The sequence below is a fragment of the Pleuronectes platessa genome, chromosome 15 (assembly GCF_947347685.1).
Source record: "Pleuronectes platessa chromosome 15, fPlePla1.1, whole genome shotgun sequence".
Taxonomy (NCBI): Eukaryota; Metazoa; Chordata; class Actinopteri; order Pleuronectiformes; family Pleuronectidae; genus Pleuronectes; species Pleuronectes platessa.
Genome location: NC_070640.1, coordinates 20736638 through 20758493, shown reverse-complemented (window position 1 = coordinate 20758493; position 21856 = coordinate 20736638). Strand labels below are relative to the sequence as shown.

The window sequence follows — 21856 nt, the reverse complement described above, 5'->3', positions numbered from 1 at the left end:
CAAATTACCTAAATAAGGCAATGCTTTTATTGTAGAACATTTTGCAATATGTGTCAACTTTACATTAAAGTAAAAAGCTATTGGAGGAAAGTCTTTACAATACATTCAAAGCAGAATAACTAGACATGAGTGTTTTCGCCACAGTACAATAAAATTATTAATATGGTTAAAATTCTTTAACAAATGTATATTAGTAACACCATCTTAACATCAGTATTAAGTGTCCATTAGCCAACCGTCTCTTTTTGTAACAAATATACAGAGCTCCTCCTCACAGTCTGGGTTGGTCGGGCAGATCGTCTAGGAGAGCAGGGTTTCTCCTGTAAATGTAGGCATTGGGATCATCATCCAGTTTCACCAGCTCCGCCAGAGATGACACACAGGGGTCATGGTCCGCCAGCATCGTTGGCAGGCGGGAGCATTGGCGATTAATGCGAGTGGAGCGACGAACCGGTGTCAGAAACTTCAGATCTTTGATGTTGCTCTTCCTCCTGGATGAACTGACATCTCCTTCGATCGTCCTCTTGACACTACACGCAGAAGATATTTTAAAAAGGTGAAACAAAATAGTATCACAAGTGAAAATGAATCACTTTTTGGGTATTTTATAAAAACCGCTGATTCAAAGGATTAGAGGAAAGAACATTCTCACCTTTGCAGGTATGGAGTTGTCTTCACACTGTATTTTACTACTGAAGCATCTCCCATCGGTGGTGTGGTCTCCACCACATCATCATCTCTCTCTAATTCCTCTTCATCTGTCTCGATTTTTTGTTCATCTCGTTCTTCTGCTTCATTCTTCACCTCCTCTTCGTCACATTCATCCTTCATTTTGACGTCCTCCGTCACATCATGACACTCTTCTGTCACCTGTGAATATTCACCTGGAGACATAAAACAGGGTTAGGTAAACCTGAGCATCTTTCTAGAACTGAATTGACTAAACAAATCAGAGTGAACAGTAAAGGCTTAACTTACTTTCACTGCATCTGGAGGGAGTCGCCATTGCCTCCAAAACATCACACAGGTTCACAACAATCTGTCATTACAGGAAACAGAGAGAAGATGCAGGTGTTCAGTGTGTGACCAGGGGAGGGAATATTTTAAAATGCAGCTAAAGAGGTAACAGAAACTGTTCACTTACATCATCCACACTTTCCTGTGGGTCAACGGACAGATCCTCATCAGAGCTTTCCAGCAGCTCCAGTGTAGTGTTGAGGATCCTTGGAGTTTGGTTGCGTGGTGGTAACGCTGCTTCCTGTGTGTCTGGTTTGTGTGCAACAGGCCGAGGCTCAGCACGAGACTGGGATTTCAGATTGGTTCCTGGTTTGAAGGCGTTGGTTTTTGGAGGTGCTGCTGTTGTCATAGCCGGTCTCTTGGACGTTTTGCCCTTGGAAGCCAGCCACTCAGCCAGTTTTGCTCTGCAGACAAAACACAAAACATTTTGGGACCGTTTCGGATGCACAGGTCCAACAAAGTGCGTGTTTTGAATATAAACTGTTACCTTTTTTCCTCAGCAGTCTCCGCGGTTAATCTGAACTGACTGAGGGTGCTTGCGGCAGAAGGCTTGTTGACCTTGTCTTTCACTGGAATCTTGGGCTTGGAGCTCAGTGAGCCACTTCCCTTGGTGGCGGTCATGGCAGGGTTTCTGGATTTGGTTGCTGGGACAGTTCTGGTAGAAGGGCGAGCAGAGTAGAATCCTGTAGGAGGGCGGCTGGTGACAGCAGGCCTGGATACCTGAGCAGGTCTGTTGAACGCCGACTTGGACACGGTTGGTGCAGGTTTTTTTGTGCCAGGTTTAGGTAGGTCAGAAACAGATTGTGACCTTACTTTTTTCACATTCTGAACACTATGTCTCTCGGTTTTTGATGCCACTGGTTTGAGGTCTGCACTGTCCAGACTAGCAGTTGACTTCCAAATGGATCCTATCTTTGACTCGACCATCTTTCCTTTATACATGCCAAGAGCCGATCTGGAAGACAGCGCTGCAGCTGGCCGCTTTGGAACTTCTGCAACGATTTTTTGGTGTTTCACAGCCTGCTCTGTGAGGAAGGCCCGGCTGAGTGTTTGTCGTCGTGCGACATCAGACGCAGCAGCTGGTTTTCCATCTTTCTGTGCAGTCTTTGTCTTTTTTAGAGCATCACCATATGTGGATCTTCTGTCCATCAGTTTGGGCTTGGGTTTAAGAGGACCATGTTTTGCTGAGGTCTCCTCTTTTTCGTTGCTTTTCACGTGAAAAGGAGCCACAGGCTTTTTCTGGATGAGGGATTTGCTTCCATGGGCAGGCTGAGTGTTCTCCTTGTTTCCCTAATAAATGTAAAACAATGACATGATTATGTAGGCAGGGGACAATCTAAAGTTACTCATTAATAAACACACCAACCGGTTCATGTGACGTCCACCGCTATAAACTTACTTTGTTGCCGCAGTTTCGACTTGAAACTGCAACGGTATCCATTCTGGAACGTTTTCTGTAAAAATGAAGAAAGCACGATATAAAACACGATAAAACTACAACTGTGAATGAACTGGGTCATTTAGTACGTCATGGTTATAGTTGACAAAATGTTATTGACCAATCAACAGTTTAAACTGTGCAGATGTTAAGCAGCTGATCGCGATTTCTTAACAAAAAAAATAATAACTCAATGGCCGACAGGGTAGAACGTTAACGTGCTTAAAACGTAAAATCAACGGACATGAAGGACAACAGGGAGAGTTGATGTTAGCGGTACGCAACATGAGCTGTTATATATTATAAATTCACATTACGTTAAGTACTAAAGGCTAACTTACCTACTGCAATTATTTGTAGGACAACTCGGGGAGGAGGCTCTGGATCAGTGAGACTCGCCTCGCTCCGGAAAAACAGAACTTCATTTGACTTGGCGCGGTTGCGCTCTGATTGGTCACACTAGTATCGCGAGAGAGCAAGATTGACCAATAGGATGTCTCCAAAGTGGGAACGAGAGTTGGAGAACAGGCGCCTCTCTTATTATCCCCCAACTGTTCACTGCTTCTGTTCAAATGTTTGAAAGCAAATAGGATTCCATTGATACCGTCCCTGGCGAAAGCTCCACACAGGGTGTGACCGCCGATACACGGCCTCTGTGCCCAGTATACACCGCTATAACCTCCATCAGCAGTGATACTCAGGATCAATCACATGTTCACTTCACGTTGCTGTAGGAGGGGAAAACGAGCACAAAACGAAGATAATGTCGATGAGAAATATCAAAAGGAAAATTCTACTACTGTTATTTGCATTATTATTATCATTTACCAGTAACAGTAATGTAAAACGACGTGATACACGCATGAAGCATTGATTTAAAAAAACAAAACCCACATCAAATAAAATGTTGAAGGAAATATCAGGTAGAAAAATGTAACACTCTTATTATAATTGTTATCTATTTATTTACATCACCAGACTTGTACCTTTTATGGAATGATACATTGTGTGGTCGTTTTAAAGTCGTTTTAAAGATATGTAACATAGTGTGTTTCTATCACTTAAGATTGGAAAATTAAATATGAATAATAATAATAATAATAATACAGAATTAATAACAAATGAACTGAAAATATTATTTTATATATATATTGCATCAATATTATTATACATCACTAGTAGTAAGGCAAGACGGGATACATGCCATGACTTGTTCATGAGGAATTTGTCATGACATGTTTTCATCCACTTTGAACAGACCGCTAAGGATTGTGGGAGCCAACCGAAACTCGCGCGCTCGTTACGTCAAGCTCCAGAGATCTTTTTAAACAAGGAAGCCGCTTTCCCTTCAAAATAAACGTGAAAACTACTATTTGTGTTTAGAAATAAGAGTAATTTTGAAATGGGGACAAATTAACATATATGGATTATGTGGAGTGGTTTCATGGACGAAGCCTCGATATTTTGATGATAGGTTCATGACTTACATTTGACAAGTAAAACATTGCTTAGTTGTGATGGGGGTATTGCAATGATGTTATCAAGACGTAATGTGACATTCTTTCCTAATTACGTTCTCATCGAACATAACTGAATTTAACAATCGTATAACCATAGGTTTCAAAGTACGCCAGCTCGGCTATCTTATTTTGAAATTGCAAATCGGAAGCCATCTTGTTTCATATGACATGACAGCTAGCGTTAGCAATTGGCTACTCCCAGTAACCTCACAGCTAAACACGTGTACGACATATAGTTTGTAATAATGCAGAGCCGCTGTGCAGCACCGAGCTGCACGAGTAGTAAATCCGATAATCAGCCACTCTTCAGGTTCCCTCACGATGCAGAAAGGTAACTCATGCTAACATCATGCTAAAGCTAGTGCTAGTTGTAGCCATAGATGTTGTAGCTACCCGTTGAGAATGCGCGGAAATTCAAACCATGATAGTGGAAACAACACTAACTGTTGTTGAAATGACATTTAAATCAAACAGCCTTTTCACGCCTTAATTAATAAATATGCTCAGTCTTTTATTAAAGCTGCCACACGTACCAATATACCCTGTACCATGACTCGTCAGTGTATATTGGACTAAGCATCAGCTCCTCATCACATTGTATTCATGACATTTTAAAGTCATCCATGTTTGAGTCAACGACAGTCATTACATTCTAACCTATGTGAATTGTTGTGCAGCATTATCTAATTATAAGTTTAGGTTTTCTCAAATGTTCACAACAGACAAAGTGTTTACAAGTTTTTAGTCACAAGGAGTGTATCGAATAATAGTAAGAGTAATATCGAATTGACCTGGAATAGTGAATAAAGAAAAACAAAATATTCAAACCCTGGTAAAAGAAAACACCCAAAGAAAAAACATAACCACTTATACATATATTCATTCACATCTGATCGATGAAAGAAATAAAAACAACTAATATATACATGAATATGCCCACAGGTATATACTAAATTAGATGCATAGGATTTCATTATTTTAAATGATTAAAGGTTGAGGGGTAACTAGTGGTCACATTGTGAGGTTCATATTTGATCATGCCATACTGGTTTAATAACTTTCATGAGTGTGTATCAGTCATGCTAGTAGGTTAGGAGGATTGCTTTGTACATTTTGTGCTTTTGACATGATGTGTTAAGGTATTGTATATGCCCTCTCCCTCCAGGTCCAAGAAGTGGGTAGAGAAATGCCAGAGGAAAGACCTGGCAGACAGATCAGTAGATCATCTGTACAGGTTCTACAGGCTGTGTGGAAAACATTTTGAAACGTCTTCCATTGACAGTGTAAGTTATTTCTTCCAGATGCACATCATTTTCTGAGGTCAGTCTCCATGTGTGCTATGTGATTAACCTTTGGGAATTAACTGTTTTCAGGAAGCTCAAGGTACAGTGTTGAAGGATGATGCCATACCGACCATCTTTGACACACCAAGCCAGTCTCAAAACGGACAGGTGAAGCGGAACAAAGAGACGGTGGGTGAAATATATAGTTTTGAATTGGGGGGAAATTCTTGGTTCCATTTGATTTTCTACTCATTTAAAATGGTTGTCTTGTCTCTTTATTTCTGTAGAGCAAACCTGAAGAAACGGAGAGTAGGGGGAGAAAAAGTAAGAAGAAAAATCTACACACACACATAAATGTATTTCTTGACAAGGAAAATGAGATGATTCCCATGCCCATATTTGTCGCCAGATTAACAAATAACTTGGTTTCTGTCCTGCAACTGTTTCCCTTTCAGAAATGAAGAAGTCTCAAATGGAGGCAGCAAAGGAAGATGTCCCGACTGTTACTGAGGAGGATGAACACAAAGAGTATCTCAAGTCATTATTTGAAGTTCTTGTGCTTTTGGGAGAACAGAGCATTCCTCCTACAGGGCCTGGTGATGTGAAACAAGATGGTCTTGGGTCAAGCAACTTTCAGGCATTGTTAGAATATCGCATGAATGGTGGAGATGAAGTCCTGAAGAAGAAGTATGATGAGAACAAGGAGGGCTGGTCCTCAGCTCAGCTCAATCAGTTGATTGAGGTGTGTGAAAAATGCATCCGCAGTAAGCTGGTGGAGGAAGTAAAACTAAACGGCTCTTTCTCATTACTCACTGATGATGTGGTGAAGATCTCAGGAGAATGGTCCCTCCCTGTGTTTGTCCGTTTTGTGGACCAGTCTAACTGCCTGCGGGAGAGGTTCTTTGGATATCTTGACTTTGAAGGTGATGGAGATGACCTGGCAGAGAAACTGCTGTCTGAGATGACTGACAAATGGGGCCTGGATATGGAGCAGTGTCGAGGTCAAGCCCACTCCTACTCTGGGACACATTTTAGCAAAATAAAAGCATTTTCTGCCAAACTGATTGAGAAATATCCATTGGCAGTAGTTGCACTGAGATCTAGTCGAACGCTGAACGTGTCACTTGCCAGTAGTATGGCTTTGTCCGGGGTTCAGCTCGTTATGTCTACCTTTAAGAAAATTGACTCGTTCTTTAGTCAGTCCCAGTTCCTACAGCTGGAGTTGGAGCATGCTATTTCGATTTTCTACCCAGACAAAGAAGAGAAAGCCAATGAACTGAAGGAGACCTGTCGCTCCAGCTGGACCAGACAGCACGATGCGTTTGAAGTGGCGGTGGACATCGTAGAGGCCCTGCTATTATGTGTGGACAGCGTGCATGATAACGAGGAAATGAGGTGGAACGATCAAGTCGCACACAGCGCCTTAGAGATATCGAAAGCACTTACTGACTTTGAGTTCATCATGGCGCTGGTCGTGCTGAAAAACACAATGACTCTCACTCGAGCATTTGGGAAGAACGTGCAGGGGAAAGAACAGGATGCCCATTTTGCGGCAAGCAGTCTGAAAGCTGTACTGCACTCCCTGAAGGAAGTGTCGGACAACATCGATGTGTATCATGAGTTCTGGAATGATGAGGCCGTTAACCTAGCCAATGCGATGGAGATCCCGGTCAAGCTTCCTCGCTCATTTTTGAGGAAGTATCAGTCAGAATCTGGAACCAATCAACCAGACAGTTACTACAAAAACCACCTGTCTGTTCCCGTGGTGAACCACATCATCAAAGAAATCGATGAGCTGTTTGGCGAGGACCACCTGAAGACCCTGAGGTGTCTGTCGCTGATCCCCGCCATCATAGAGCAGCACAAGTCCAGTGAGCCCGAGGAGGAGAGCATTCAGATGTTTAAGAATTTAATCCCTAATGCAGCTACCCTCTCTGCCGAGCTCCACTGTTGGTGGGTGAAATGGAGCAAAAAGGTCAAAGGTGAGACGTCGCCATCCAGCCTTCATGAAACACTGCAGCTGCCCGATGTGAAGTTCTTCCCAAATGTGCTTGTGGTCCTGAGACTGATTGGCACCCTGCCTACGTTCGCTCTGGAGGACCGCTGCGATGTGGCATTCAAGTGCTTCAGGGTGTACATGGAGAACACGCCTGACCAGTTCAAATCAAAAAGTCTTGCTGTTTTGAACATGAATTATGATGTAGGGTATGATCTGGATTCAATGGTTGAGGTCTACATGAACACATACCCTACCAGAGAGGCGCAGGTGTGAATGTACTCAGTTGTGATGTGGTTCAGCCTCTGGACAGATTATCCACTGTTTTGTTAGTATGTGCAGGTTGTGTTATCTTTAACTTGAGGTAGATATATTGATTGTTTTTTATCAAATCTAGAATGTAAATGAACAAACACCTGGACAGCAAAGTGTCATGCCAGACTGCTGTCTTTATTAATGTCACCATTCCTTTTCTCCATTGTTCAAATCAATAGAAAACGATTTAAATTGGGTTTAGAATTATAAATGTTATCAAAGTGCGTCTGTCACCAGTAGATCTGCTGAAATTTGATAAGTGGATAGTGGGATTAATAAAACCTTCCCTGAACATGTACAGTGAATAAAGAGATGAATTCTTTGGAATTTTAAGTGTTTGTGGTTGTCTTCTCCACAATACATTTATACACAACATAGAGTACATACAACACTTATATATTATGACGGGGTGGATGGATGAGTAAGTAAGACATTTGTATGTTTATTATCAGGCACATGGTGCAGTACATTTAGTACACTTTTGTTGGTCTAATTATTTCTCGTAACTTTTAGGAGGCTGATTACAAAAATATTTGAAAGGAAGATTTTTGCAGAGTGAACTGAGAATGCAGCCATTATCTGGTGCTGCATGTTCCCAAGTTATGAAAAAGAAAACCTTGCTCTAACCAGTTGTCCCTTTGGCTCAGGAATTATTATTACATATACTATTGTTTTATTGATTATTATATACTGTGTCAGCCGGAACAAGCGGGCAAAAGCATTTCCTATTAAATAAAATCGTATCTTGATAAAAAGGTGTGTAACCAGTTCCGGCTCCCACACAGTGGAGGACCTGTTCAGTTCATCTCCTCACTGGAACTCTGCTAAGGCCTGTTGGAGCCACTCCGCCCTCTGCTGGGGAACATGTCTTACTGCACGGTGTAGTTCCTGGTTGATGGGATAACACGCTTTCGGCGACTCTCACCACGCAACATCAACTTCTGGAAGCATGGACTTAGACGGTTCTTAGTTCGCAAAAGAGACGCTGCGCATAAACAACAGTGAGACTCGACAGGGAGGGCTGCAGGTTCCCCCACGGCATGAGCCTGTAGACTCTGCTGCAGGTTTGCTCAGAGTAGGCTAGCCCGCTTGCAACCGCCTGCTAAGCTAGCTAACTTACTAGCTAGCTACATTGCAGTCCAAAATGACTGACTGCTGCGCCGCGGTGAGCTGTGATTACCAGCAAGGGGAATCGACCACTGCACTTTTCAGCTTCCCTGCGGACCCGGAGCGGTAAGAGCTGCGTTTATTTCTCTGAACTTGGCGTTTAAAACGAGTCCAGAGCCTGCACAATGAATGCGTTAGCTCCCAACTGTTAGCGTTAGCTTCACAGCATGTTGGCTAACAGTGACACAACTCCGTCGAAAATGGCGCAGACTAGTTACTCTCGAAAGGGAAAAAAACGCACGAAATGGGCTCTGAGCGGTCATTTCGAGCCGGAGAAGGACGCTGCTGCTCCTTGTTGTTTCTGTCTGCGTGTCTTTGTGTTCGGAGGCTTCACAAACAACAATAAACCATAGTTAAAAACTTTTTTGTGTTGTAATCTAAATCGCCATCGGTGCACGACACCTACCGCCTCAGAGGTGTGTAACGTTAGGACTGTCTTTAGCGACGGGAAACGAAGCTACCTCAGTCATACTGCAGCCGTTGTGGTTGTTTCTCATCAAACTAAGTCGTGTTGCACCACAGCACATCGAGGGACATTCATACTGATGTTTGCGTAATTTTAACAGGTGATGTCCGTGTTAATAAATAACAATCTAGCGCCTTCTGTATTCTGTGGCCGCGTCGCAACTGGCGCCGTCACTCCACCGCGAGATCAGGCTCGTTTTACACGATTCGTGTTTGCGATTAAAAAAACTGAAAAGTCGGATGAATTAAATGAGGGCATTTGAGTGACGGCTCCAGGTCTGACTCAGAGGAAATATAACCTCTGACTCAGGAAACACCGACTGATACACCACAGCCGTGCAGGGAGTTAGTGATTTCTAACCCATCGTTCTGCTGTTACGTTATACTGAGGGAGGTGAAGCCCATTGCCCCTTAGGCGTTTTAATCCACCCTTATTTTCCACCTGCATTATTTACACAATATGATAGACAGAATAAGAGAAGGAAGAAAATCCATGGGGCATGGAAGGCAGCAAAAATCCTGTAAAGTGGTGCAGCAATAAATCGCAACTACGTTTTGCATCATTGCAAACCCTGAGGTTGTGATAGAGCAGATCTGTATGAGTCAGGTGAGGGTGACAGATCCATGCTGATCTGCAGACATGACTTCATCTATTTGTGTAAAACACACAGAGAAGCGCATCTCTCTGAGTTGGGAGGAGATGTCATGGTTGTGTGCGTTTGCCCAGTCATGAAGTCATTAATTATCACCACTGGCTTTTTTTAAGTGGCCCAAGAATTTACTTGCCTTCTTTTCGTGGCTGGGGTTGAAAAGTCGACCCACTACTGAGGTGCCAAAAAATGACAGTCATTGACCTCAAGGGGGTGCTGTCACAATTAATTGTCACAATTCAAAAGAAAATGAGTTGGTGTTGAGTCAAAATTCGTAATTTTTGATCCGTTTAATCAAAAAGGTAAACGCACAACCGACTCGTTTGAGGCGGCTCAACTAACTGTTGCAAATGATACATTGATGGATAACAAGTTATCAATATGGCATTTCTTTATATATATATATATATATATATATATATATATGTGTTGTTTTTATTGTGTCTGTAAGTCGAAATTTAGGCTCTTGTGACTAAACACAGCAAACCTGTTTGGATGAGAGGTCACAGCTTTGCTAGGCAGTCCTGGGATATTTTACCACTAGATGGCGCCATGAAAACAAAACTATCTAACCCAATTTGTAAACACAACTTGTTTTGCACGGTCTGCTGTCATGGCACAGTCCATACATACAATGGAAATGCTGAAAAATGCTTTATTTCACAATGTAAAAGAAAGTGAACAGATACAATTGGATCCATTTTCTGATCCACACCTGCAAAATATTTTAAATGGGGTCTTCCCTGACCTAGACCACATCTTTTCAACAAATTGCATTGTAATCCACCCAGTAGTCTTGATGTAATCCTGCTGACTAACAGACCAAAAATCAAATTCATCAATACCTCTATTCAACCTTTTAACTTGAGAATACATAGTGTCCTCATTCTTAATATAGCTTAGTGAAGAAAATAATCAAAACCAAACAGGACATCCTTGGCATCGGTACTATGTAGAGTACAGAAGAAAATGCATGTATGTGTATGTTTGTGACCCCAATGCTTTATATCTGTCCCTTCTGTTTTTTTCAGCTGTAAACAATGGCTGATCAACTGTGGTCGCCAGGACTTGTCATCAGAACCTGCTGAGCAGTTGCATAAACTCCACAGACTTTGTGCAAAGCACTTTGAGCCCTCTATGATCTCCGAACAGGTAAGAAACCAATACATTGTCCATTAGCCCTCTGTGTATGTTGAGAAACAGGATAGACCATTTCCATAGCAGTCATGTTGACATGAAATAGTAGATAAACACAGGTGTAATTAATCATATTAATAAAAGCTCTAGTGAAACAGTTTTTAAAAAGTGTATCGTAATTTTGTTGTTATTATAGCACCAGTATATCACTGCTCACTCTTCTTGGTGAGCCTGTACCATAACTGTCAAAACTTTAACACATTCTATTGTCACACCTGAACCAGGGCAACTAGAATTACCAGTTTACAAGGCACATCTGAACGGTCTAATGCAATTTGATACAACAGTATAAGCTCTAATTCCAGACTTTGTGAAGCTTATAATGTTAAAACAGATCTTTCTTGCATGCAAGAAGTTAGGATCCATTAGGGCTCTAAGCTTCAGTAAGCTTCAGGTTCTGAGTCTATAGTTTGTCTTTCAGTGTTAGTCAGCATCTAACCTGCAGGAGGTTACAACTATAAATGAGTCGATGGCACGTCCTATCGTCTTCACTGCAGAAATAAACCATCGAGAATATCTGTCAAGCAACTTAAAGAGTTACAGATGTTGAGCTAAAAAAACAGCCTTAAATATTCTGTCAGAGAAAATGAGTTTGAAAGAGGAATGACATTACATTTGGAGAAATTGGCAAGTTCTGTTACATTGACTGTTTTACAAAGCCCTCACTTAGTGTGCCCTCAAGAAACCTGGTGAATAAATCTGAATGGGGAAAAAAATGTCCCAAACTTTTTCACATCTAACTTGCCAATTGATTGATTTATTGTTTTTGTATGTTCGTTATTGAGTGTAGATTGATGAGCTAAAATTGAAAAACGTACCTATTAACAATACGAATCCACAACAAAAAATGTGAATATGTCTGAATTATATCTGCAGCCACTGTAAGCTATAATTCAATCAAAAAAGTAACAAAACAGGGGGAAATATACCCTTAACAAATGTATTGCAAAACTAAAATACTGTGTATAAGAGGCAATGAGCTTTTTTTGTTGTCAATAATAACATGATCCTTTGAAAAATTACACAAACTTGTTTAGCAAAAAACACTCTGGTTACTTTCTTTTAGATAATCATCAAGCTTATGTTGATTTAAAGATCCTATAATTATTAGATCGAATAAAATGTGTCCTATAGTAAAATGTACTTCCTTTTAATATCACATGGTCTGAAGATTTAGGCTTTGAATAAAAGTCTGTTCTCCTGCTTCTTGCTTTTCAGATGGACTCTGGTTGTGTCCTAAGTGATGATGCTGTTCCAACAATATTTGACTGTACGACACCGGAGAATAATCAACTGCCCTGCAACAGGAAACGAGCTAGAGATCCTGTAAGTGTTTGAGTGTTTATAGTGACTGCATTTTTAATGTCACATGAAAAATGCAAATATATAATTACCCTTTTAATTTTCCTAGTCGGAAGAGGAACCTTCTTCTGTGAAGAAAACAAAAGGTACTGCCTTAATTCATCCTTTAAATGTTCCTTATTTAAGCCCGTTGAGACATAAACCTCAACTAGACTTGAGTTTTAGATGATGTTCAAATGTATTAGACCTTGTTTTAAATAATTATTCACTGACGGAATTTGCGAATTTTTTAAAACTCATCTCCCCAAATCAATGAGTGTTATCTTCTTTTTCCGACTAGAAAACAGAGCAGAAGTGACAGGGGAGACACAAGAATTTTCTGGAGAGCAGAGTGAAATGCCTGAACTGCAAAACGATAACCAAACCCATGAGGATGTGACAAGCTCTAAAGAAAAAGAGACTCTAAAAGTGTATTTTAAGGAAGTTCTGGCACTGACTGGTTTCAGCATCAATGGTGCAAACATCAATGCCGATGAGTCGATTGGTGGCTCCAGGGGTCAGCAAGCACTCAATCCTGTCTGTGTGGAGAAAATTGACAGGACAGAAATCCTGCAGTTCAGCGAAGACCTCATGCGGGAGGAGATCCAAAACAGCCTCAGACTGGCACGATTCTTCTCCATTCTTCTTCAGGATGTGACGAGCATAGAAGGAAAAGAGCAGATCCCTGTTTTCATCAGGTCTGTCACAGTTGATGGGTTCCCACAAAAGCACCTCATTGGGTTCCTGCCATGTGACATGGATGCAGAGAATCTGTTTTACATGCTTCTCGCTGAGTTGAGAAACAAGTGGGGGCTGAGGATGGAGCACTGCAGGGGACTCACTTATTTGGTTACAGGCAGCATGTGTCAGAAAATGCGAGACCTTACCAGCAGAATTCTGCAGGAGTTTCCACAAGTAGTCCTGTCGCCAAGTGACCCATATGCCTTCAACATCTGGATTATCCGCTGCATGCCAATGCCCTCCATCCAGAAGGCTGCAGACACCGTGGAGGAGGTAGCCTCATTACTCAGGAGAACACCAGAGCTGTCCAAAAGACTGGAAGGAAAGATCCAGATAACATATGGGCATTTAAAAGGAGAAGTGGATCGGATCAAAGCAGCTGTCAGTGTGAATTGGGACCACAGCACTGATGCCTTCCAGACTATGTTAGATATTCTGGAGCCATTCCTGAACTGCATCAATGAGATGATTTCAAAGGTAGACGAAGACACTGCTGAGCAGATGGCCAAGCTCAAGCCAGTTTTGAAGAATTTCAATTTCATTATCACGCTTGTTGTTCTGAAGAACACTCTCTGTTGTGTGAGCATACTCAACTCAAGTCTCAGGGGAATAATTAGCATCAGCAGTACCTTGCAGTACACAATCTCCAATGCCTTAAAGCTGGTAAACAAATATCAACAGGAGCTTGCAATATTCCACAGGAAATGGTTTTCAGATGCAATTGGCCGAGCCAAGAAGCTAGGAGTTGAGGTCACCAAACCAGAGATGGACGAAGGGGACACAGCTGAAACACCACTGGAGGACTTTTACAGAGAAACTCTGAGCCGACCTATCTTGCAGTATCTTGTTGCAGAAGTGAAGAGAGTGTTCAGCACTGAGATGGTGAGGATTCTACGATGGCTGTCATTAGTGCCCTCTTACATGGCTGACCACAATTTCAGCATTCGCAGGGATAAAGTAGCAGATGCCAACCTGAACAACCTTGCAAGGCCTGACACATTTTACGAAGAGCTTGGTTGCTGGGAAGTGAAATGGAGACACGCAAGCAAGCGCAGAATCCTACCAACCACAGTGTTTGCTACACTCAAGATCCCAGATATTGGGTTTTACCCGAATGTGCAGAGCTTGCTGAGAGTGTTGGGCACTGTTCCATGTGTAAACGCAGAGGCAGATGTGTATGGCCAATATCATATGGTACTGGAGCGCTGCCACGCCTACCTGACAGGCACACCAGAGGACCAAAGACAGTGCAGCATGGCATATGTCTATGTTAACCAAGACGTGCACTTCAGTGTTGAGCAAATGGTGGATTCATATGTCCAGAAGCACCCAGACATCCTGCGCATTCTGCAAATGGTGAGTCGACTATAATAAGCAGATTTATGTTGAAATTGTTTGTGTATCTATTGGGTGTGTTTTAACATTTGTGTGTGTTACAGGATGATGACACGAAAGAGAAGCCGGCCAAAGGTGAACAAATTTTAACATACATTTCCAGAGAAAATGTTCACATCTGTTTCAACATGGAGTCGCTTTGGATAATGTCAAGTTTGTTCTATCATATAAGATCACAATTTACAATTTAAGTTGGTTGCCACGCACTTAGATGGAAAGATTGCAGAATGAAAGCTATAGTGCATTTTAAGGAAAAAGACAACTTAATGTGTACGTTTTAGAAATATTGTTGAAGTGACATTTAAAGTGTTTTTTTTAAGTTTCTATTTAATTACTCGCCAGTATGTCCCCCTAATGACTAATCATTATGGAATCTCTGCTTACACCACCATTCCCACTTTCATTTCAGTGGCAGCTCATGGAAACAATGCAGAAAAGGACACTGAGGAGGAAATACAACTAATAAACCTAGAGATGGATGCGGAAAGGCTTGTGGAACTGAAGTGTGCCGAGACTGATCGAGAGGCGCTTAAATCTGCTTTGCAATCTGCAGTAGTTGCCGCATATAACAGTCAAAGCAGGCTACATAGTGACACTTCTGCTCAAGATGGAGAGGTGGACTACGTGACCAAGTCAGAAATGAAAGAAGTTCTCACTGTGTGCGAGAACGCTGTCAGGGCAGGAATCCTCACAGAAGTGGGGAGCTCATTCTTTTCCTTATTCATTGACAGTGTTGTGAAACTGGGGGAGAGAGATCATCTCCCTCTTTTCCTTCGGTTTGTGGATAGTTTTGATGTCATGCGTCTGGAGTTGATGGGATTCCTTGAGGCTGATCTTGATTGTGATCTCATGGTGCTGCGTCTCCTGGAAGTGGTTACTGTCGAGTGGCGTCTTGATTTGAATAACTGCAGAGGCCAAGCCTACCTAGGCTCTGGTGATGTCTCCTACAAGCTGAAAGCCTTTGCCTGCAAAGTTCAGGAGAAATATCCTCTCGCTATAAGCACACACTGCTCTACCTACTCTTTCAACACATGGTGGTCAAAATCCATCCCAGTGCCTGCTATTAAAAGAGCCCTGGATACATTTGAAGAGGTTTTGATGTTTTTTGGTAGCAGTGCTATTTTAGAAAAACAGCTTGACTATGTGTTAGCGTTTGGTCTTAGAGAGAGCTATGAAAAGGTCCAGGAGTATCGAGGGAAGTTCTGTGGCTGTTGGCAAGAGAAGCATGATTCTTATGAGGTGTTGGTGCAGATTCTGGAGCCCCTGGTTGAATGTCTGGAGAAGATTAAAAACAACCCACAGAGATGGAAATCATCTGTATCCACACAAGCTGGGTCCCTTCTCTGCAAGTTAATGGAGTTTGATTTCATCATTGCCATGGTGGTCTTAAAGAATGCATCCTCTTTTACCAGAGAGCTGAGTGCAGGGCTCCAGAAGGACCACTTAAGTGCCGCATCCCAGCTTTGCCAAATCAGTGGTATTGTGTCCACTCTGAACCGAGTAAAGACCAATATGAAGGTGTTTCACCAGAGCTGGTTTGATGAGGCTTGTGCAATTGCACAGAGCCTAAGAGTGCAGATTGAGGTGCCTGAAAACTCGTTGCCAAGAGATGGCATGATTAAGCCAGTTGGCTTTTACAAAGATGGACTAAGTGTGCCCCTGGTAGACAACCTGATCAATGCAGTGAAGGATCATTTTTCAGAAGACCACAAAGAGGCTCTCAACTTCCTCTCCCTGGTTCCATGCTCGGTCACAGTGAGCTACATGTTTGAGAGCTTGAAGTCGAAACCTCCTCTCTACAGCAGGGATCTTCCTGATGCAGACAACTTCGCCACTGAGCTCTGCTGTTGGAGAGTAACCTGGAAGACCAAAGTGGCATCCACGACCATCCCAAGCTCTATATTTCACACACTTCGTCTGCCACTCATGCAGTACTTTGGGAACATCAATGCCCTGCTGAAGATTATGTCTGTGCTACCCAGCACAGCACTGGAGGACTGTGGTGTTGTGATGCGCCACAAGAAGTTCCAAGAGTACCTGAGAAATACATATCCTAAAGACAGGTCCCCATGTTTGGCTATGCTGCAGGTGGGCAACAACTTCAGCAGAGACCTGGACCGCATGGTGACCCAGTGTTTGAAGGTTACACCACAAGCCTTGGAGGGTATCTGTCTGGTATGTATTTGTATTCTTTAATTAAAGAGACTGTGTTACATTATTTTCTTATTATTTTCTTATTTTTCTATTAATTATATGAATGTCCATTTTATTAACTGTATGACTCGTTATATTGTGTATACTCAACAGGACAAGGAATCCAAAAGTTTAATCAGGAACTCTGAAAATAATATGGAAGGTATGGCTGTTAAAATATATGTTTTCATTTCATATTTATAGTAATAAGAGTGAATGTTTGTCCAAACAGCTCTGTTAAGTTGTCTGGTTTTCTCTCTGATTTAGATGATTCTATAAAAGAGGAAGCGGAGGAGCCCAACATCGAGCAATCAGCTGACAAGATGGAGGACCAAGACATGAAACCAGCAGATGAGAATGGACACACTGGAGATAATCGTCATAGTCTGGCGACAGTGTTCAGACTGGCTGCACTACTGGGAAAAAAGAATAGCAGTCTCTCTGACCTGTCAGAAGAAGAGAAAGAACTTTTCATCCAGGAGCTCAGCATGTGCCACTGGTTTGGAAGAGAGAACAAATGCATGCCCTCTATAGGTGATGGTGAAATGGTGAACCTCCTCATAAATGGAATCAGGGATGTCATACTCAAGGAAATACAGGAATCTCCATTCTTCTCATTGATCACAGACAAACCTGTTAGAATCGCTGATAAGACACAACTACCTGTTTTTGTCAGGTATGTCGGAGAATCAGCCCCGAAAGTGGAGCTCATTGGTTTCTTACCATTTGATGAAAACTGCCATGTTGATACGCAAGCAAATAACCTCGCAAAGATTCTCACTGAAGACTGGGGCCTACCGATGTCTCAGTGTCGAGGGCAAGCATTCATGCATTTGGGCTCAGGTTACCAAAGTCTGAAGAAAATGTCTTTGGATATCTTGAAGAATTATCCGCTCTCTGTTGTAACGCCCAGTGAGTCTTGTGGCCTTGCCGTCTGGCTGGCAGGAAGTGTGCCTTGCCCTTCAGTAGCTAAGATGTTGGATATCACAGAAGACTTGATGCTGTTCTTTGATGACTCTCCGTGTCTTGAGGGACAGTTGGCACAGGCTGTTGATGGGCTTCTAAATATGCCGAGAGAGGCCCTGGATGAAATTCCAGAAACCTGTTGCTCAAGGTGGAAAAAGAGAGAAGACTTCTTTGACATACTCGCTGACACATTAGAGGGTATTCTCAGCTGCCTAGATGCTGTAAGCTCTACTGCCGCAGGAGCCAAGTCGATGCATGCACAAGTTCTCTCTACCGCTCTAAGAAACATGGACTTCATTGTCACCCTTGTGATTTTGAAGAATGCTTGTGCTCCTCTTCGGAACTGTAGCACTGTCTTCCGCTGTGGAAACCCTGCTGACATTCTCTGTGAAGTTGAAAAAATCCCCTCAATCATAGAGAATCTTAACAAAATGTTAGAGAATGTGAGCCTTCTACACACTAACTGGTTTGAACAGGCCTTCCAGCTAGCAACCAAGGTAGCTCCTGAGCAAGTGTGTTTCTCAGAGGAAGCCCAAAGCTATGAGTCTCCTGAGTTATATTACAGAGAAAATCTGAGTGTTCCTCTCCTCAGAAGTCTTGTTGATGAGATGAAATACAGTTTCTCAGACAGCCACTTGAAGGCCCTGTCGGTCCTGTCATTGCTGCCCGCGTGCAACCCCCAACCGATTTTGTCGGAGTCCACAGACAAGCCGTTCAGCCTCTACCTTACAGATCTCCCTGAGCCGGAAGTAGCCGAGCAGGAAATCAACATCTGGGCCACTGTATGGAGCGAGAAATACCAGGATGTTGCTCCCCCATCATCCATTGCAGAAACGCTTGTGCACCCTGAGTCAAAGAGCCACCCAACTGTTAGCTTACTGCTGAGGCTTGTTGCTGTCCTGCCCAGTGTCAGTATGGAGTGTGATCTGATGAAGACAACGCTGAATTCCATGAGGGATCTGTTAAGAAACACTCTATGCAAAGGCAGCAGAATGGATCATGTGATGCTCCTGTCTCACTGCACAACACTGCAGAGACTACCGGAGGTCATTGAGAAGTGTATAGAGGTGGATCCAGAGAGCAGTCCATGTCTATCCCAGGTAAATCAAAATTGTGTTTCCTTAACATTATACTAGAGCTGCAACAGTTAGTTGATAGACTGACCAACAGAACATTTTGTTACGATTTTCATTGTCAAGGGGATTTTCCTGGCAGGAAGTTAACCATTTCCCCAAATGGAAATGTACTCAAAAATGTTGGTGGTAGACAGAATATCTTTTGCTCAGTTGACATTTTAGATACAAAACAAGTGATAAAGAAAATACTTAGCGATAATGGATAGATTGTAGCCCTAGATTATACTTTGTCTTTGCATTATGTAGGAAATAAAAACATTATTTTAAAGCCTTTGGAATTGGCAATACATAATCAAAGTTGTTTGTCATATTTTATAGGTAATGGGAACTTTGCAAGGACTAAAGTTGGAAAGTGGTAAGTACATTCATGGCCACCATATATACCATATGTAAAGTTCTTTCTATATAAAGACAATGAGCAGTTATTCGGCTCAATGTTTGCTGTGTGTGAAGTTTTTTGCGGGGTATTTAACTTTTGTTATTGTTGCCATCAGGAGTCTTTGAATTACAACAAGAGACACCAGCAGAACTGCAGGCCTCCAGTGAATCAAAGAAGCCCGAGGATGGAGAAGGGAATTTGGCTAATAACGAAGTGATACTAGAGGTCGTGAAGGGGTCAACAACAGCAGTGTCTTTCTATGAGCCACAGCTGCGGGAACAAATTCTCAAGGAACTCTGGGACTCTCAGTTCTTCACAATCATAACTGAGCAAGCTGTTGAAATTGACAGGGAGCTGTATGTCCCCATATGCATCAGGTACCTAAACAAAGAGGATGTCCAGTGTGAGGAAACACTGGCTTTCATCCCTTTCAGTGAAAACCATGCTACTCTTGCAGATGCTATTGTGACGGCCCTGTCTGAGAAGTGGGGGCTCAACATGGAGTACTGTAGAGGACAGGCCTTGCTGAGTGTAGGTGAAGTCGGAGCTCAGATGAGGACTGTAAGCTTAGATATAGCTGAGAAATATCCTCGAGCCGTAAGAAGTGTCAGTTCTGCTTTGCCTCTTAATATTTGGCTGGCTAAATCCTCCTCTGCTCAAGAAGTAGCTGATGGAGCAGTTCTCATTAGTAAAATATTACATTGGTTCACAGAGGATGCAGAGCGCCAGAACAAACTGGAAGAAACGATCATTCACGTGTTCCAGGACGATGAAGGAAAGGGCAACGAGCTGCGGGACAAACTCATTAAGAACTGGGAGAAGAGTCATGACATGCATGAAGTGATGGTAGAGATTTTAGAATCAGTCACGCTCTGCTTGAATGAGCTGAAAGGAGAGGGAAGTGTTTCAGACCAGCAGCAAGCATCACAGTTCTTCAATGAAATCAGAAACTTTGAGTTCATCCTTACAACGGTTGTGCAGAAAAATGTCCTGAGTTTAACTAAGAAGCTAAGTCGGTCTCTTCAGGGAAAACCATTAGACATGCTACTTGCTGTGAATAGTTTGCCTGATCTCAAAGCATGTCTTGATAGGCTGAAGAGTGATGTCGACACCCATCACAAGGCCTGGTTTGAGGAAGCTGTCGCATTGGCTTCTAAACTCCATGTCAAAATGTTGCATTCAGTGCTCCTAGAGCCTTTGAGTGAGTTTTACAAAGAATCAGTAAGCATGGGAGTTATAGAGCACTCAATAGCAGAGATTGACGACCTCTTCACCGAAAAGGTATTGGATACTTTGAGGTGTCTGGAGATTGTGCCTTACGCAATGTCCAAATTAGAAACCAGCATTCTTAGTGGTCTTGTGTTCCGCCTGTACAAGGATGACTTGCCAGATGAGACCTCCCTTCAGTCTGAGATGAAATCATGGAGGGAAAAATGGTTGGATCCCCTGGCCGGCTATCTTCCTACTACCGTGCTCGATACCCTGAAGACGTCCCAGATTAGAAGCTTTAGTAACATTGAGACTCTCCTCAGACTCCAAGTCATCTTGCCATTTTCAAGGAAGGAGAGCAACTTCAGGCAAGGAAAAAGAAGCCTCCAGGAGTTCATCCAGCAGGAGAAAAGGTCTCTCTCTGAGCTCCATGCACTGTAAGAGTTGAAGGTCTTCCATCACGGTTAGCAGATTTGAATAATGCGTTTGAGATGACCACAAACATATTCAACAGCTATTGTCTCAATCCACATTGAGGTCGCAAGTTCTGAACTCAATATTTCTGTGTACATTATGATCTAAATTCTTTTCCTTTTGTTATTTTCCTGCAAACCAAGCCCCATGTTAAGTTTTTTTTATTTTTCTCTGTAGTTTGTACAGTTGTACTGCCCAATGGGACCAATATCTTGGCAAAAGAAAGCAATGCTCCACTGACAGTTATCAATGCTTGTGCCTTGATGCAAAACTAATAATTCACCCCATGTATTATGATAATACACATGTTTAAAAATGTCCCATTGGCTGTGAAACAACTATTTTTTTCTCATTACCAAAATGACAAGACTGGCTTGTGTATTCCTGTCATAAGTTCATTATAATTGAGGAAATTGCACCCTTTACCTTTCCTGGGCACAAATAGCATAGTTAGTTCAATCATGTTCTCTGATTTCCCAAGTTTCCTGTCTCTCTGCAGGAATCAATTTGCTGTAAACGTATCTTTGAAAGAATGTTTCCTTAATGGGAAAACCTTCGTATATATATTTGTCAGAAAAGTAATAAAATGCTCCAAAAATAAGTTAATGCCTTTTGAGTTTTTCCTCAAGCTAGATAGACCTTCGTGTGTGAAATGTGTAGTCGTGTCTAAAAGTCAACACTAGGTGGTGCAGTGAGGCTGTAATTTGCCTACTGGAGTAAACTGAATGTGGTGGGACTTTAAAACAGCAAGAATTCAAATATTGTATCGGTGCAGCTTGACAGCGTGACGTTTTAGAGTTTGTCACCAGATGCTAGAACTACATTTACACTTTAAAAAAATATATAATACACTGCGACTATGACCCGTATGATTTACTTTGAAAAGTAAAGGTATATATTTTCCAAACTGACTAGCTGTGTATGTCTCACTTTGATATATTATTATTCTCTCTTCTAAAAGTCTCAATTTGCAT

The 21856-nt window shown here is 42.2% G+C and overlaps 3 protein-coding genes across 4 annotated transcripts; 2 read left to right on the top strand and 1 right to left on the bottom strand.

Moving 5' to 3' along the window:
• Positions 1–9: 9 nt before the first annotated feature.
• On the bottom strand, positions 10–9293 carry si:ch211-266i6.3 (cytoskeleton-associated protein 2). 2 transcript variants are annotated; one of them, XM_053441245.1, is made up of 8 exons: positions 9143–9293; positions 2801–3183; positions 2417–2471; positions 1505–2307; positions 1145–1421; positions 979–1039; positions 653–884; positions 10–530 (listed from the first exon to the last, which is right to left on the bottom strand). In XM_053441245.1, exons 3-8 carry the CDS (start codon positions 2456–2458, stop codon positions 272–274), a joined length of 1674 nt encoding a protein of 557 aa, XP_053297220.1. In that variant the 5' UTR covers positions 2459–2471; positions 2801–3183; positions 9143–9293; the 3' UTR covers positions 10–271. The 2 variants fall into 2 exon arrangements, with proteins under 2 accessions (XP_053297220.1, XP_053297219.1); XM_053441244.1 differs by having other exon boundaries at positions 2797–3183; positions 9143–9292.
• Positions 4125–7896, top strand: thap12a (THAP domain containing 12a). The gene is made up of 5 exons (XM_053441242.1): positions 4125–4306; positions 5141–5258; positions 5349–5447; positions 5546–5582; positions 5714–7896. Exons 1-5 carry the CDS (start codon positions 4221–4223, stop codon positions 7528–7530), a joined length of 2157 nt encoding a protein of 718 aa, XP_053297217.1. The 5' UTR covers positions 4125–4220; the 3' UTR covers positions 7531–7896.
• On the top strand, positions 8438–21483 carry si:dkey-250d21.1 (uncharacterized). The gene is made up of 11 exons (XM_053441241.1): positions 8438–8802; positions 10883–11003; positions 12267–12374; positions 12460–12496; positions 12691–14486; positions 14570–14600; positions 14935–16700; positions 16833–16881; positions 16986–18784; positions 19139–19175; positions 19315–21483. Exons 1-11 carry the CDS (start codon positions 8714–8716, stop codon positions 20847–20849), a joined length of 7368 nt encoding a protein of 2455 aa, XP_053297216.1. The 5' UTR covers positions 8438–8713; the 3' UTR covers positions 20850–21483.
• Positions 21484–21856: the final 373 nt, after the last annotated feature.

Coding starts and splice junctions, on each gene's coding strand:
- si:ch211-266i6.3 (XM_053441245.1), bottom strand. CDS start 2,458: ATGGATACCGTTGCAGTTTCAAGTCGAAACTGCGGCAACAAA. Junction 2,308..2,416: donor GTCGAAACTGCGGCAACAAA/GTAAGTTTATAG, acceptor TACATTTATTAG/GGAAACAAGGAGAACACTCA. Junction 885..978: donor TCCCTCCAGATGCAGTGAAA/GTAAGTTAAGCC, acceptor TTATGTCTCCAG/GTGAATATTCACAGGTGACA.
- thap12a (XM_053441242.1), top strand. CDS start 4,221: ATGCAGAGCCGCTGTGCAGCACCGAGCTGCACGAGTAGTAAATCCGAT. Junction 5,448..5,545: donor TGAAGCGGAACAAAGAGACG/GTGGGTGAAATA, acceptor TTATTTCTGTAG/AGCAAACCTGAAGAAACGGA. Junction 5,583..5,713: donor GGAGAGTAGGGGGAGAAAAA/GTAAGAAGAAAA, acceptor TTTCCCTTTCAG/AAATGAAGAAGTCTCAAATG.
- si:dkey-250d21.1 (XM_053441241.1), top strand. CDS start 8,714: ATGACTGACTGCTGCGCCGCGGTGAGCTGTGATTACCAGCAAGGGGAA. Junction 12,375..12,459: donor GGAAACGAGCTAGAGATCCT/GTAAGTGTTTGA, acceptor TAATTTTCCTAG/TCGGAAGAGGAACCTTCTTC. Junction 16,701..16,832: donor CCTTGGAGGGTATCTGTCTG/GTATGTATTTGT, acceptor TATACTCAACAG/GACAAGGAATCCAAAAGTTT.